This window comes from Macaca nemestrina, chromosome 15 (assembly GCF_043159975.1).
Source record: "Macaca nemestrina isolate mMacNem1 chromosome 15, mMacNem.hap1, whole genome shotgun sequence".
Taxonomy (NCBI): Eukaryota; Metazoa; Chordata; class Mammalia; order Primates; family Cercopithecidae; genus Macaca; species Macaca nemestrina.
Genome location: NC_092139.1, coordinates 4946262 through 4963147, shown reverse-complemented (window position 1 = coordinate 4963147; position 16886 = coordinate 4946262). Strand labels below are relative to the sequence as shown.

The 16886-nt window shown below is 49.2% G+C and overlaps 1 protein-coding gene across 8 annotated transcripts in view; it reads left to right on the top strand.

The window, feature by feature from the left end:
* The window catches only part of LOC105470567 (phosphatase and actin regulator 3), a 270600-nt gene that overhangs the window by 248478 nt on the left and 5236 nt on the right, over nucleotides 1–16886 (top strand). For all 8 annotated transcript variants that reach the window (XM_011722670.2, XM_011722671.3, XM_011722675.3 and 5 more), the window contains 3 exons: nucleotides 11025–11080; nucleotides 14862–14923; nucleotides 15858–15998. In XM_011722670.2, the coding sequence (XP_011720972.2) occupies nucleotides 11025–11080; nucleotides 14862–14923; nucleotides 15858–15998 (259 nt within the window). The remainder of the gene's footprint in view (nucleotides 1–11024; nucleotides 11081–14861; nucleotides 14924–15857; nucleotides 15999–16886) is intronic.

Here is a 16886-nt window from a genome sequence, read left to right as displayed (position 1 = left end):
GAGTACACAGCATTGGGTACTACTGATGCAGTTCTTACCATTAAGGTACTCAAAACATAAATAATAAATTCTGGCCATGAAGGCCACAAAATACACAAACGCACTGGGGAGCAACCTGTGCAGAAAGGAGCCAGTTACTTCAGCTGGAGGAGTGGGGGTCGGCTTTCTAGAAGAGGTTTAAGCTGAACCATGGGGAGATCTGGGTAACAACTTTCTTAGCAGAGGGAAGGGCCCAGGCAGAGGCACTGGGTGGGAATCAGCTTGGCATGTGCCGTGGTCTGAATGTTTGTGTCCTCCCCAAATTCATGTGTCACCCCCAGTATGATGGTGGTTGTAGATGGGGCCTTTGGGAGGTGATTAGGTCACGAGCGTGCAGTGCTCTTGAGCGAGATCAGCGCCCTCATAAAAGGGAACCCTGAGGGCTGCATTGCTCCCTCCACCGTGTGAGGACACAGGGAGAAGATACTGTCTCTGGGAAAGTGGGTCCTCCCCAGAGGCCGAATCTGCTGGCACCTTGACCTTGGACTTCCCAGATTCCAGAACTGGGAGAAATGGATTTTTGTTGTTTATAAGACACTGAGTTTAGGGGACTGTGTTGTAGCAGCCCCGCTGGGCAAGGGCTGGACCAAAGGAGGACAAGGTATGGGGAGGAGGGAGAGGAGCGGGGTGGGGGAAGGGAGGGGTGCTCAGCGGCTTCGGGGAGGCTGGATCTCTGCTCTTCAGCAGGTTGTCTCCCTCCAGGAATTCCCTGCCATGGGCTGGGGCCTCTGGGTCCTGGTGGATGAACACACATCTTCGCTGAGTGTCCCTGGCCCGGGCCAGTGTGGGGCCAGTGTCTTGGTTCTTCCTTACTGACTCAACCTGGACTTGGCTTACCCTTGGCTGGGACCCGAGGAGGTCAGGCAGGGTGGTGGGGCCCAGTGGGACGTGGGGCACATTCCTTCCAATGCAAGCCCCTGCCCCAGCCTTACACCTGGCATTACACTGCACACATTGTCCTCACCCTGCCTCTCACACCTGCACTCTCTCCACACACCCTCCTGGCCCTGCCTCTCACACCTGCTCTTCTGCACACACCCTCCTGGCCCTGCCTCTCACACCCGCTCTTCTGCACACACCCTGCTGGCCCTGCCTCTCACACCTGTGCTCTCTCCACACACCCTCCTGACCCCGCCTCTCACACCTCCTCTTCTGCACACACCCTGCTGGCCCCGCCTCTCACACCTGCGCTCTCTGCACACACCCTGCTGGCCCCGCCTCTCACACCTGCGCTCTCTACACACACTGTCCTCACTCTGCCTCTCACACCCGCTCTCCCACACACTCCGTCCTTGCCCTGTCTCTTATGCCTGCTCTGCACACACCGTCTTGGCCCTGCCTCTTATGCCTGCTGTCTCTGCTTCCCTCTCTCACGTCCTTCCCTGCAGGCTGCCTCTCTCCCTCTTCTTTGCACACATGTTCTTGGCCTTTCTTTCTCACTCCACTTTCCTCCTTTCAAAGATAGCATTGGCAGGGCTGGGTGTCACTGTGAATGACGTTCTCTGCGTTACCTTGACTGTGAGAACAGAAGGTGCCTCTCTACGGGTAGATGCGAGTTTGGTCCTGAAAGTCAAGGGCCTGGTTTTCCTCCGCAGGATTCAAATCCTTCCTTCTCCCCGCTCCCCTCCCTTCTATTCTTCCCTCCCTCCCATAGTTCTCAGGCACCAGGTGATTCCTCAGCACCTCTGAGAGTCCCCAAATGGAAGGTGACTTGGGTATCCCTTGGTGTCCATGTTGCTGTCTTTAGCACCTGGAAGAGGAGATGGAAGGGGCATGTCCACGGTGGAGTTGGGGAAGGCTCTCGGGGCAGCCAGGGAACCATTCAGAGAGACTGGTGCTGGTGACCAGCTGGCCTTCATGGGCGGGGATGGAAGTGAACTTTGTGCCTCACCTGAGGCCTTAGAACACCGGGCTACAGGCGGCTGATTGGCGGCAAGACCCCTCCCCAGCTCCAACGGGGCTGTTCCTGGTGCAGAGGGTGAGGGACTCATCTGTAGCCCAGGGGCGCTAACTCATCCCTGGGCGGGGCAGTCTAGAGTCCCTTTTTGGCTTAGGGTGGGTCACAGAGCCAGGCTGACAAAACAGAAATAGCAACAGTGATGGAGACAGTGCAGTGTGCAGCTTGCAGAGCCCAGGGCACGGCGGCCTGGCTAGCCCCCTCACATATGGCTCTCTCCTTTCAGTCTCACCAGGTGAGACCATGGAGGTGCAGAGAGGGGACTGGCTGCACCCAGGAGGTGGAGGACAAGAGACACTGGAGAGTCTGGGGGGCCAACTCCACATACCTGGAGTTCTTTCCTGCGCTGCCCTGGGAGGGAGCTCAGGCTCCAGGGGACATATTTCTCCTGCAGGGTGGGGTTGGGAGGACAGAGTAGGCAGGAGCCTTTGGCCTGAAGGCATGCCACTGTGGGCATTAAGAGGCATGGGACACCTTCCTGGCATCAGAAGCCCCCTACCGCACCAAGCTTGGCGGGGTTTCCTGGAGTTGAAGTTGCCCTGCTTCCTGTGCCCTCAGGACATAGGAGGCAGGCCAGCCGTTCTCTGTGGCCTTTTAGAAACTCGGGGCAGCTCTGTGGATTGTCACAGCAACTGGGGCTCCTGCTGTATTTTCAGGATGGTCCCAGGAGGCAGCGTTCTGCAGCCATGGGGCACTTCCTTAGCAATGAAGACTGGCCCCCCATTCCACTTGACTTCTGAATGTCCCTGGGACACTCGTGAGAGTCCGAAGCCCGTTTATGAGGACCTGAGCCTCAGCCTAAGTGCACTGCGGACACACACAGGAGTTATTTTGGTGGAGTTGTATTACAGGTGACGTCTCCTGGAATGCAAATGCCAGAACCCTCTCCCATAGAGGGGGGAGGGAACTTTGCTTTGTCCAGAACTTCACCAAGAAGCATTCCTCCGCTAGTGTCTCTCAGGGCATGGAGTGACCAGTGTGGCAGCTGTGGGTCTGTCTGCATTTGTGGCTGGCACTGTGATGGTGATTTTTCTGTAGGGGCAGCATTGGCAGTGTGCGTTGTGTTACCTAATCCAGCCATGCCTGGTACTTACCTATTGGAATATGCGTTATTTGATTAAAACTTAATTTCCTTTTTCCTCCTTTATATTGCTGATAGGGTATTATGTTGTTTTTTGGTTATGCGTATGAGGGATTTGGAGGAAAAGGGACAAGACAGAACAATTGTTATAATGGGGGGGGTGTGGGGTCCAGTGGGGCTGGGGACCTCTGTGTGAGGAGAAGGACATCCTTGCTGGACAGGGACAGTGTGAACAGCCACCTATCAGTAAACACAGCTCAGCGTGGGGCCATCACCGGGCACAGAGTTTTGGGAGGGGTGGGAGTAGGAAGCACTGCTGGAGGGGTCAATGTGGACTGAAAGGCTTTGCTGAAGGCCTTGGAGGTTGTCCTGAGGATGGTGGGAACCCAGGCTTGAGCTCATCGTGGGAGTGGGAGTTAGAGTTATGCTGCTGTGGGCAGGGAGGTGGACACTGTGGAAGTCTCCATCATCCAGGGCCGAGGCTTGTGGCCTGGATCAGGGAAGCGGCATAGGGGATGGAGAGAGGCAGATGGATGGACAGACGGATGGATGGATGCAAGCAGAACTCAGCAGACTTGGAGCTCCCTGGGGCGCTGGACATGGGGAGTAAGAGGAGCCAGATCTCCCAGGGGTCTGGTGAGTGCCTGGGTGGTGGCTGGAGCCAGCCTCTGAGCCCAGGATGCTGGGCACTGAGCAGGTGTGAGGAGGTGGGGAACAGGGTGTGAAAAGGTTGGCTTTGGACTCAAAGTGCCTGGGGTCACATCCTCCCTGGCATCCTGGAAGTCAGGACTGCTGGGTACTGGAATGGGGCTTGCCCTGGGCTTGTGGACCAGCAGCCACCACCTCCCAGCTGAGTTCTCAGTGGGCAGAGCATCCCTGCTTGCTGTTTCCTAGTGTGGACACACTCCATCCCCTCTGCCTGGACACCCATCCCGGGTCTTTCTCTGGGCTGTGTCTTTCATCATCCAGGCCTCATCTTATGGCCTGGAGAGTCCTCTTCTCTTCCTGAACTTCTCTCCAGACACACCCACGTTTCTCTGATGCTCTGAGACATACGATCAACATGCCTGTCATCCATGCACCCTGATGGTGAGCACCTGGGGGCAAGGAGAGGAGATATCTGCCCCATTCGCCATCACATGTCTGACGATGCATCAATGCATCGTGTGAATGGTGTGTGGAGACACTGCCTCACTGGGGAATCCCATCTCCAGGCGGGGGCTGCCAGCTTTTCTCAGTGACTCAAGGCGGCTGTGGGGCAGGATTGGCGTTCCCAGAAAGGAGCCTCCCAAAATAGCGCAGGCGTCCCCTGTGGGTGTAGTGCTGTCTGTTCTCTCTAGGAAGGCATTCTGCCTTGTATGGAAGGAATTGCTTCTCAATTTCTGCTCCACACTGAGGTGACTTTAGATGTTGATTCAAACCTCTTCTGTGACATCTGTGCTGGGGTGAGATCAAGACTTGGGGGATGTGTATTTAGTGGGGCAGTCTGGCTGGCTGGGGCTTCATCAGGGAGGCAAAGCTTGGGGAGCTGGAACTATACTTCTCCTGACCCTGTGTCCTTCCACTTCCTGAAATTACCTGCAGCCCCTGCTGCTATGCTCATCGTGCAGGAAGGCAGTCAGCTGAGCAGTGTGTGCAGAGGACGATTCAGAAACTGGTGCAAGCTTGGCACTGAGACAGCGTCTGATGGGGGAAGAGGGGGCATCTGATGAAAGAGGCTATGACAGACATAGAAGCATGTGCGTGTCTGATGGAAGAGGGTATGAGTGTGTGATGGAAGAGGGTGAGTGGACAGTGTGAGTAGATGATGAAAGAAGGTGTGAGTGTTTGATGGAGGAGGGTGTGTCTGATGGAGATGGTGTGAACGTCTGATGGAGAGGGCGTCAGTGATAAAGAGGCTGTGAGTGTCTGATGGAGGAATGTGTGAGCATCTGATGGAGGAAGATGTGAGCATCTGATGGAGGTGTGAACAAGTAGATGATGGAAGAGGGTGTGAGCATCTGTCTGATGGAGGAGGCTGTGAGTGTCTGAAGGAGGAGTGTTTCCTGGGGATCCAGGCCTGCAAGGAGGCTCTGGGCAGGATGGAGCCTGCAGTTCTGCTGGCTGAAGCTGGAAGAGACCTGGGCTCAGCATGGCAGGTGAATAATATCAGTGCTATAGTAGTAATGATAATGCCACCTATTTGTGTGCCAACCTCCTCCCGTATTTAGTGTTCTCGACTCTCCCAGCATCCCTGTGGGTTTGGTTGGCAGGTGTTCACCTGGGGAATCAGAGGCTCAAGTAAGGGAGGGCGTGACCCCATCACCCAGCTGGCAGGGGTCAGAGCGGGAACTGGAATCCTAGCTCTGTGCCAGTGCTGGGGCCCCAGTGCTGACTGTGGAATAGACAGTTGACAGCCTCCACAGACCTGGAAATGTGGGTGGCACAGCTGCATCATGACTCCCGGAGCCCCTCCATGTATTCTGACTGTCTAGACTGTCGATAGTCTCATCGGCTCCACCTCTAGGCCCTTTCGTCCCCATCATTTGTCCCCTGCTCTGTCTCCTCTAGTACTCACAGCACAGGACCAGGTGTGTCACAGGTGACTGCCACAGATCTGTCTTGTGAGAGACACTCGGAACCAGAAAGCGCCTGTGGGGTCACCTGTGTGGCTGGTGCCCACTTGGCCCCCAGGGCCCCCATAAATGACTCACATCCACACTTGAACATGCAGACACCGTTTTCCAGGGTGTGGCGCACTTGATACCTTTAACTCCTGTCTGCATTCCAGGGCCTGCTCAGCCTCTGCCTGGTTTCCCAGCCCAGCCTGCTCCTTCCAGACTCCCTGTCATCCCCACCTCTTGTGTGTGCACAAGCAGGGACCAGGTGGGGAGACCGGCAGATGCTGCTCTGTCTCTGGAGTTTCTTTTCTCAGTGTCGCTCCCACACCCACGCGACGCTTTAATTAACTGCCACACTCAGGCTTTCTCAGTGGGGAGAGTCAGAAATAGACTGTGGCTTCCCCAGCTCCAGGCAGCATCAGGACGTCACCCCATTTCTGAATCAGGAGTCTCGAGTGGCTGCAGAGGGTGGGGAGGGTTGGGGAATCCCACAGGGGACCTGCACTCCCACCTGCCCTGCCCCACCCCTCCACAAGGCCTTCTGCAGCTGCCAAAGCGCAGCTGTGCTCCGGCCACGTCTCTTGTGGCTCCTCGGAGAGCACCTTGATCCTGAAGCTCAGAGCCCAGGAAGCCCTGGCAGCATCCCTGCCCCAGGCAGGGCCAAGCAGGCTATGTAGTGAGGGGGAGGAACCGGCGCCCATTCCTTTGCTCCCCGACACAGGCTGCTCCCCTTGCCTGCACTGGCTCTAGGTCTGCTCTCGCAGAGCTTCATGGCTCATTCAACCTGACTGCCCTTCTCCTGGCCATGGTTCTGCCCAGAAAATATCCTGGGCCACCCTGGCCTGAGTGGTGACTGTGTGTCAGGTAGGGGTCAGCATGCTGTGGGGCAGGGGTGGTGACCTGTGATGCATGCTTCTGCCTGCTTCCTGGGCCTCATCCCAGCTGTGTCCCTGCTGGCTGGTTCCTGCCAGCTGGTGCTGCTGGGGTTCCTCCCTGCCTCGGTCCTCCTCGCATCTGGAACTTGCTGTGGGTTCTGATTCCAGCCGTAGTAGCTGCTGATCACATTCTTCTCTCTCTGAGCCTCAAGGGTCTCGCCTGTAATGTTGGCAAAGTAATTGTCTGTCCTTGGCATCAGGCTTGTCGCCATTTTTCCTTTTGGAAGCCCCGACTCTGCATGAAGAGTTAGCATAGCTTCAGGTAGCAGGTGGACAAAAGGGTATCTTTTATATATACTTAGGGTAACAAGTATTAATTTGGAGTGTGGGGTGTTTTTGCCATATGGCCAACTTCTTCCCCAAGTCTTAAACATTTCAGGGGCCCCTCACAGGCCTGCAGCACACTTTGTCCTTGGTATCTGGTGGGGGTCTGGGCAGGTCCGTATCTCTTGCTAGTGGGTTCGTCTCTGTCTTTGTTGGACAGAAATCTGGAAGTGTTTCCAAATGCAAATCTAGTCCTGGCACACTCATACCCTGTCTCACCCAGGTCTGCTTTAAATCCTTCAGTGCTGCTCTGGGGTTCCAGGAGTGAATCCAGACTCCCTCTCCAGGGATGCCAGGCTGTGTGCATCCTGCCCCTGCTCAGACTCGGTGCACACACACCTCCATGCAATCTAAACGACCCCACCTCAGGACCTCTGCACATGTCCTCTCCTCACCTAGCGATCTCCAATCATCCTCTGGATCCCAACTAAAGTATCACCTTCTGGGAAGACATTCATGTCCAGGTTACAGCCTAGTCTCAACAGTGGCCTGGCCTTGTTGGGTTGGCAGCACCACCCTAAGACCCTGCTCAGCACCCTCACCTGGCAATCAGGAGTCTTCTTGCTCACCTCAATCCCCTCTGCTGGTGAGAACCACAGGGAGGGTCTTGGGGCCCACAGTGCTGTCTGGGGCTCTGCATCCACCCTTCCAGCTGTGGGGTCCTGGCACTCTGTGGGTAGAGAGGCGGGTTGGTGACAAGCCAGTGGGGTCCTGGCCTGAGCACCCTTTTGCTCTGTTGACAACCCTGTGCCTCCGGGGCTGTGTCCATCCAGAGGACTGCATATTCTAGACCATTCAGGGGTGCCCTGCTGACATTCAGAGAGAAGCTTGGCAGCTAGAGGAAGCCCTACAGTGAGCGACTGGACCACCAGACTGCCTCTGCGCCTTGGGACCAATTGCGCAGTTTTTGCTGGTTTGATGTCCACGCTTTCCTGAGATGTATCAATTGGATGAAATGCCTTTCTGGGAACATGGTCCACGACCAGCTGGCAAGTCACAGGTTGGGTTTTCTTGAGAAATTACTATATCCCAAGCATGCATTGTCACAAACATTTTTGTGCATTATCTCATTTAATTCTCATTGAGAGGGTCTGGTACTAATTTTCATTTTAGATGAGAAAGATAAGGTTCCAACAAAGAGCGGGGAAAAGCCTTGTTTGGGGGCCATGCCAGTGGACACCAGCCTCCAGGGACATTCGGAGTATTCTCAGATTTGAGGAAATGCACAGCCTCACTCCTCAGGTGTCCCCATGGGTGTTCCTGGCTGGGCAGCTGGCTCAAGAATTGTCTTGAGCCACACATAAAATACAAATGGCTGGGGCCAGCATCGCGGACAGCGAAAGAGTTTATCAAGGCAGTTGTAGGTAAAGAAAGGCAAATTTATTAGAGAAAGTATGAAGATCCGTTGCAAGGGTGCAATGGGCAGCACAGCAGAGAAGGGGCTGCCTGCAAAGAGGCAGGGGCTGGAAGGAAGTTTTATAGGGTTGTGCCAGAGGGCCTTATGTGCAGATAAGGTCGTGCTGCTGAGGCCTCGAGTGGAACAAGATATTTGGAAAGAGGATGTCATGCCAGTGGGTTGTCTGTGATTAGCCGGCTCTCAGAACAATTATTCTCCCCCAACTAGGACCCCTTCCTCATTGTTGCTTACTTATTAGGACTCCACGTTTTACTTCCCAGAATCCCATTCCTACACACAGCCTCTCCCTCTTAGCCAGAGGAGCTCTGCAAAGGAAGTACCTTTTCATGGGTAAAAGACATGGTGCACCCACTCTTGCTGGGCTTCAGGGATTTTTCATTTCTATTTGCTCTAAAAGTGCCTGTGTGCCTTCGCCCTGCATCCCATCTCCTTCATGCTTCCGAGCCCTTCTGTGGGCAGCATTGGGGCCAGGGGATCTGGCTTGTTTCTGCTTTTCCTACGGTGGCCTGCCCCATCTTTATCCAGACAAAGTGGCTGTCAGGTTCTCTTGCCATTCCCTGTTTACAGAGACTCAGATACGCTGAGAAGCGAGCTAACGCTGGGTGCCCAGCTCTAAGGGGAGACCACAGACAACTCCAATTTCCTGATGATTTCTCTTCCTTAACCTAATTCCTTCTTCAAGACCCTTGCAGACAGTGCTGTACCAAGTGGATTCGGTATAACTCTCTCAGAAGCTTCCTCTTCCATGAAGCCTGTCTTGATTACCCCCCAGCCCCGCCCCCGTCCTCACTCCCTCAATGGTTAAGCCCCGTGTGTGAACAGTTAAGAGACGCTGTGGAGAGAGCTACGGTCTTCCCACACTGGCTTCTTCTCTTCATTTGGGTCTCAGCAAAATGTATCTCTGCCATATTCTGAATGTATCTGCCCCTGCCCAACCACTCACCCACCATATCCCCCATTTCCTCCATGGCATTGACCACTCTCTGAGATGATTTTGTTCATTTGTCTGCCTTTACCTCTAGACCAGGGGTGTCCAATCTTTCAGCTTCCCTGGGCCACATATAAAATACACTAATGATAGGTGATGAGCTAAAAATAATTGCAAAAAACCCCCATAATGTATGTTTTTAGAAAGTTTATGAATTTGTTTTGGGCCTCCTTCAAAGCTGTCCTGAGCTGCATGCAGCCTGCAGGCCACGGGTTAGACAAGCCTGCTGTAGACTATGAGCTTCCCAAGGGCAGGGGAGTCTTCCCATATTCAGCACTGTGCTCTGGGGGCTTGGAACAGTGCCTGGCACAGAGCAAATATTTCACAGTCATTTCCTGAGTGCTTGAATGAATGGCCTTTGGGGTGTTTTGACCGGACTGCAGAAGCAACACTTAGTGAGCTAGGCTTTGCATGCATTGTTTGGGACCGGGGAGGATTCCAGCCAGGAATTGTCAGAGGGGAGGTTCAAGTCTCACCGAACATTGAGATATGATGTGGAAGCAACCACCCACAGAGCCAGAAGACAAAGCCCCCGGGGGAGCAGAACCACAAAGGGTTGTATTCTAGTGGGGAGGGAGGAGTGGTTGAGTCCTGCAACGTCCTAGGCTTTCTGCTGGGACAAGGATTATAAATAGGAGATAAATAATTTTTAAATGGAGCCTCCATCCTCTCTGGGGCAAATTATTATGGCCCTAAATTCTGGGTGTTCAAATACTGGGCCCTGTTGTCTCCCTGCTGTGGTTAGAGGATCTGGAAGTGGGAAGGTTTCTGGCTCTGGCCCAAGTACAATATTATTGTAGTCACAAAAATAATCAGAGCTTGGCATTAATTTCGGATAATGATGCCTCCTTCTCCTGACAAGCCCTTTATGTTTTTTGGTGGTGACTGTTGTTGGCGGCATCCTCCAACTTCTTCAATGAGAGACCACTTGAAAAAGAAATAATAATTTGTCTTCATATCGCACACTCCGTCTGCGCTGATGGTGGGAGGGGAATGCATGTGGGTGGGCTCAGCTCTGTTAGCTGTGCTGGCTGGAAGAGATTCCCAGTTTTTATTCAGCGCTCGAGCTGAGCTTTATGCTTGCTGACAAGAGGCGGGAGGCCCCTTAGACGTCTTTAGACACTCCCCCTGTGCTGGGCTGGGCACAGGCGGCTCTACTCAGCCGTTCATCAGGCAGAAAGCCGGAAGGAGAAATCAGTGCTCCCACGGCTGGTGTCTCCTCTGCTGACAACGGAGGCAGTGCTGGGAAGCATGGATCTCCCAGCATCTCTGGATCTAGAAGCCTGAAAACAGGTGGTGCTACCCACCCCTCCCTAAGCCAATGGGCAGGAAAAAGAATTTCCTGAACAGATCTCCTCGATGCTTAAATACACTGCTCTGGTGAACAGTCCAGACCAGGCAAGATTTGGGCGACAGATCAGAAAAATGAAGACCTGCACATGCGGAGTTGGAACAAGGACTACCCTAGTATTAGCTCTGTGACGGGGCAGCTTTCACTCTCACTTGGAAGTCTGACTTGATTTTGCCAGCAAGAGGCAACAACCAAAGGTTCACTTTCTCTCCTCCCCATTTTGGGAGGCGATCTATAGGGGTGTGCCAGCCACCTCTCATCCTTGCAGACCCCAGGTGGAATTTGCAGGCAGCCACTATGGTGCAAAATGTAATTCTAGTGTTTTTCCGCAGACGGCTGAGCCAAAGACCTGCCGTGGAAGAGCTGGAGAGAAGAAATATCTTGAAACGTGAGTAGCTGGTGATTCCTCTAGAGGTTTTCCTTCACGTGTGGTGAGGCTGTTGCACAAATTCTGAGTTCCCATAACCCAGCCCTTCTCTGCAAGCGGAATGCTCTATGCTCAGTAAACCTGAGCTGCTGAGGAATTCTGAAAGAAAGCCCCAAAGGAAAGCTGATATATCTAGAAACATTCTTCTTTTTAATTTAAAAAAACTCCTCTCCTCTTAGCATAAAGATGTTTTTATTTTCAGGGTTAGTTCCATATGTCTAAGCACGTTAGGTTTTAAGCAGGTCTTCCTGGCAGTTTGGGTCGGGGTTCTTCTTGGCTACAGAAATCACAAAGCATGAACTGCATCATAAATCTCACTAGAGAAGGACACGCCCCTTGCCTGTTATACTTGGGAAGAATAAAGCAGTCAGCTCAGGGAAACAGTGAAGCCATGGGAAGCTTTCATGTGGCTGAGGACTTTGAGGTTCCAGGACCCTCTGTCGCTCCCAGCCTTGCGCCCCCTTGCATTTCCCGTTAGGTGGACAGTTATAGGCTATGCTGAGCACAGGTGTTCATGAGTAACCTCCATGCTCTAGGGCACTATATTCCATTAAATATTCCATAAAGTTAGTGATTTAGGGGTGGCCAAACCTCTTGAAAAAGTGTTTCTCAAATAGTTCTTTAGTCATTTTCAGTTTTTAAAACATTTTCTACAGAAAGTATCTTCTAATGGCTTGGATTTTTACAGGACTTTTTTTTCTCTTTATGTGATGAATACTGCAGACTTTCTCTGAGTTTGTTTTCTTTTTACGAAGTTATGATGGTACCAAGCTGACTTTCTGTCAGAAAATACCGCAGAGCCCCTTGTTGGTCTGGGTACTGAACTTGAATTGATTCCTCTCTCCTTTCTTTGCCTCAATGCCTTCATTAACTGCCTAAAACAATCCCCTTCTTTATAGATTGTCGAAAATAACCCTCAGATAAAGACTTCTTCATTTGACTTTTTAAACTTAAGATATAGTGACTACGGTTCTGTGTTAACTATACCATCTCCGAGGATTTAAAGAAAAGCTTTTCATTGATAACATGCTTAATTAAGTAGGCAGACAGAAAAGTCAAGCTGTTTCAGTTGCCAAATATTTGAAGTTTTAAAAATTAAGTCACTTATTTGTAAAGCTTGTAAGTTGCAGATGCTACTAAGTCCAGACTGGAACCAGGCAAGTTCAAGACACAGGAAGCACCACATTCCAAGTAGCCTTGGAACAGGAAGAGTACTACAGCCCAGACTTTTAACCCAGGAACCATGTCTTCTTTCAGTAGCAGCCTCTTCCTTCCTAGGTCTTCCCACCAGCAAGTGCTTCTAATTGTGTTATTCTTTGGAAATAAATATCAGAGCCTTAGAAATAGAACTGTCTTTGGTGACAGGGAGCTAACAAGTGCATAACTGAAACTGACTGCACTGACCTTCAGTGCACAGAAGGGAAAATGAGTTTCCTCTGCGGTGGCCATGGCAATCCCGCCATAAACACTGTGCCTTCATTAGTGGATGTAGGTTTGTCCTTAGCTTGGAAGCCCTCTCTGGTGTCCTGAGTGGGAGGACCTGAGACTTTTATTGCTAGGTTTGTGGTGGGTGTTTGGTTTTTCTTTTGTTCTGTGGAGATGAGAATAGGGTAACTATATATAGCCTAACATCATACTCATAGGCTCTTGATACACAGGACTTCAAGCACTTATACTATATTGCATTTTCTTCTTGTAATCAATCCTTAGAATATTACTTTTGTGTTTGCTTCAAGGGGGAACTCATGACTAATTGCAATTATATCTGAGGAGCACTCAAAACTCTGCCCATGTAACACTATAACATGGATAGAAAAGCAGGAGAGCAGTGGCCCCTTTCTATGCTGATGGTAATTCTTTATTAGGCCCAGTCTGTGCCATGGACTGTATTCAGTACTTGGTATAGAGTCCCTCATTTAATCACTGCAACATATTTGTGAGGTCTGCACTTTTTAACAAATGAATATTGGAACAAGGATAGCACTAGAGTTCAACCCCAGGTCTGCCTAACTCCACTGCCCATTTTCTTAACTACTGCATCAGAAGCAGTAATACGTTTTGGACATTCATGGAAGACTCATGTATAACTAACTGTCCAAGCTGCTGGAGCTATTTCCAGAAAACATGGGTGTAGCAGTCCTGATTATGGGTCCCTTGCTTTGTATAATGCACAGGATTTTCTGGGTCTGGAAATGAGATCCACAAACATATCACTAAGGGGAGCTGAGAAGGGGAGGTCTGTGGGCTTAGACTAACAGGGAGGACTTCTTGGAGGAAGTATCCAACAGAGCGCCTGGCACGAAGAAGCACTCTGACAGGAACTTTCAAAGATCAATTCTCCGAAGACCCTGCTAGTGACCTTCGTAGTAATGATGACATTTTTCAAGATTTAAAAAAAAAAAAAAAAAACATATCTGACTTGTTTCAATCTTTTCACATGGGAGTTGCCCATGGCCTATTTTAAAGAAATCTGAAAAATTTTATGTCACGTAAATCCCTCATGGCTGGCCTTATCTGGACACTTTCACAACGTTTCTCTAATTGTATCAGCTTTCTGATGATACCTTAAAAGTATGGTTTCTTCTGGTTTCTCACTTGTATAAAGAATTAAGCACAAATAGGATTTAATTACCTTTTCTAAAACACCCTAGTCCAAGATGACTACTTAAAAAAATTACTGGAAAGCACAATATATTAATCTCTCATATAACCAATCCCACAAAGGTATAAATATTTGAAATGCATCTTTTAAATAAAGGCAGATAATGTGAAATTGTGTTAACTGCAAGTGGCAGGATTTCCCTTACCAAAACCTAGCAGTGTTTCTAGGAATGCTGATTGTTGAAATCTCTTTCCTAGGAATGGAGCTATGTTCAGGTCAGGGAACTAAGGCTTTATTTAGCAACGCAGAACACCAGAAATAGGACAGCCATTATCTTGTATCCCAGGGGGACGCTTACATTTTGTACTATATCTCAGCACTTTGGTCTATTTTTAGCTTCCAAGTATAGGTGAGAGCACAGCTTGAATGTTAATAGTCGCAACTTACCAAGCAAAGCTAATTTTGCTGAGGGACTTGGGCTCCTTTACAAGGCACTGTCATATAACAGTGTTCACGCTTCAGCAATGGAGAGTCAGCTAGGTTCATAGATATGTTAAGATTTGAAATATAGTCTGAACATATAAATTTCAGGCAAGCATACGCTGCCCAGGAGCTGAAGAAGGTGTTCCATGTTTTACGTTGGTTAAAAAGTCTGTATGCTGATTAAGGAAAAAAAAAGTAGTGGCAGTGCTATTTATATTGAAATGTACATACACATTTATTTAGTCTACTACAGATATTTTTAATGTGGCATCTAAGTGCTAGATGTAAATATAAAGATATTTGGGGAGAAAGAAAATCAGTGAGAAAGACAGACACAGAGATGTCTACTTCCTTAAACAGCAGCCATATCTGTGGTTGTTTCTAATGCACAGAAGGGCTGAGGAGACCAGGTTGGGATGACAGCAAAGCTTCGCTTAGTACAAGTATTTCCGTGATGAGACCATGATCTCCTGAACAGTGATTGACAAAGTGGGGAAAAAAAAACCCCACAAAGAGTGATGTGGAAAAAGATCTCTTTAATATCTTACCTTCAGCTCCCAGAAATACGGATATCTTGGGTACACCTTCCTGCTAAAGAGAAGAACGTTTCAACCTGTTTCTCTTTGTCATTTTCTTCCCTATTTTAATCTTTCACAGAAAGGAATGATCAGACAGAGCAGGAAGAAAGAAGAGAAATCAAGCAAAGATTGACAAGAAAGGTACTATAAGCATTTTATTGCCTGAATAATAAAGGTAGTCTAGAGAACAGCTGCTTCGGTAGCAGGTGGGATGAGTAATCTAGGTATCACTCTGTGATCATGAATAATGTTTTCCTGGACAACATGGCATCAGTTAAATCAGGATATTTCCTCAACAACAATGAATTAACTCCCTCTGACATTCCCTATGGACGAAGTCCTTCCCCAGCACAGTAGCACTTGGAGAGGTGCACAACGCACATGACATTTTTTACTTATGTTCAGGTGGAAGCCAGAAGTTGATTGGCATTTTCTTAATTTACAGTGGTCTAGGAAAAGCATACCTGGGTATCAGTGTTTTAGTTACATTTTGCACTCATCGCTTTTGTTCACCTCCAATATGTCTAGAAGTTCCTCAGTTGCAGAAAGCTTATCTGTGACTCAAATAGTTAACATTTACTAGGGCCAATACAGGTAGCAACTCTATACACCTTAATCTACTTTTAAAGCCCTGACCATTTCTAAATTCAAGTGTTCTGGATTCCCCTTCTTTGTTGTGCTGCTCCATAATAATTCTCTTGAAATTAACAGAATATCCTTCTTAAGCTGGACATATAATAACTTTATTAGCACTTTGAAAAAGCTTATCTAATTGTACCTGAAGCCATTGATGCCATCAACTCTAAGTTAAATCACTAACTATTCCTTGAGCTGGTGCTATGTACTACTGGGGGTGTGACTCCTTCTGATAAAATATTTTGGAGGAAGGGGGATTGTGACTTAAGGGTACAGTATATAATTTAAGCCCTTCACATTAGAGATCGCTTGTATTCAGGTTATATAGCACAGTTTCAGTTTTATTTTTATTTTTTTTAGAAAGGTGCTGTTTGTTCAGAGTGCTTCAAAAAAGCTAGTTTGGCATGTGATACTTAACTATGATGATCTTTGATTTTAGCTTAATCAGAGACCCACCGTTGATGAATTAAGAGACAGAAAAATTCTGATACGATTCAGTGATTACGTGGAAGTAGCAAAAGCGCAGGACTATGACAGGAGGGCAGACAAACCCTGGACGAGACTGTCAGCAGCAGATAAGGTACATAACTGCCTGTGCTGGTGGGGGGTGTTGGATGTTATAATAAGGGCAAAATATGTCATGCCAGGGAGTTTATTCATAGACAATGGGAGTCCTCAACTATTTAAATTAAGGGTATACCTGCAGTAAATATTGGTTTCTCAAAGACAATTCAGGGTCAGATTGAGAAATGGTTCTCAGCTAGGGGACAGTTTTGCCCCGAGGGACATTTGGCAATGTCTAGAGACATTTTTGATTGTCACAACTCGGGATGCTACTGGTAGAGGCCAGGGATGCTGCTAAGCATCTCACAATGCACATAACAGGTCCCACAACAAAGGATTTTCTAGTCCCAAATGTCAAGACTGTGGAAATTGAGAAACCTTGGTATAAGGGATAAATCAAAGGTGGGCAAGGCTGCCATAAGAGATCAACTGACAAGTTTAAACAAGAAGAGCTACAGTGGGGATAAAGAGGAATTCAAGAAAGCCTCTACAGTATAGAAGAGGTTCTAGATTCTCTCCCTGGACTTGTGCAGTTTGAAGTATCTCTGAGAACCTCCTGAGGAGTCTGAACTGAACGGTTAGAGGAGGAGGAAGCAGGTCATAGAGTCTCGGCCTGACATTTGCTGAGCACAGAGAGGGTAAGTTCTTGTCTGTGATCAAACACTTGACTGGCAAGATTTAAGCCCACGAATGTCTATAGAGTCTTTTTGTTACCTTCTTGCTTCTATTAATTTTCAGAAGACTTAAAGCCTTTAGGAAGAGAAAAATTACACATTCAGGCAAAGAAATTTGCTAATTGTTCTTCATTCTTCATATGCCGAGTATGAGTATGTACATAGATATTGCATCAACTTGGAGAAATGCGAACATGTTGGACTAACTTGCCTAGTTCTTTGTGATTGAT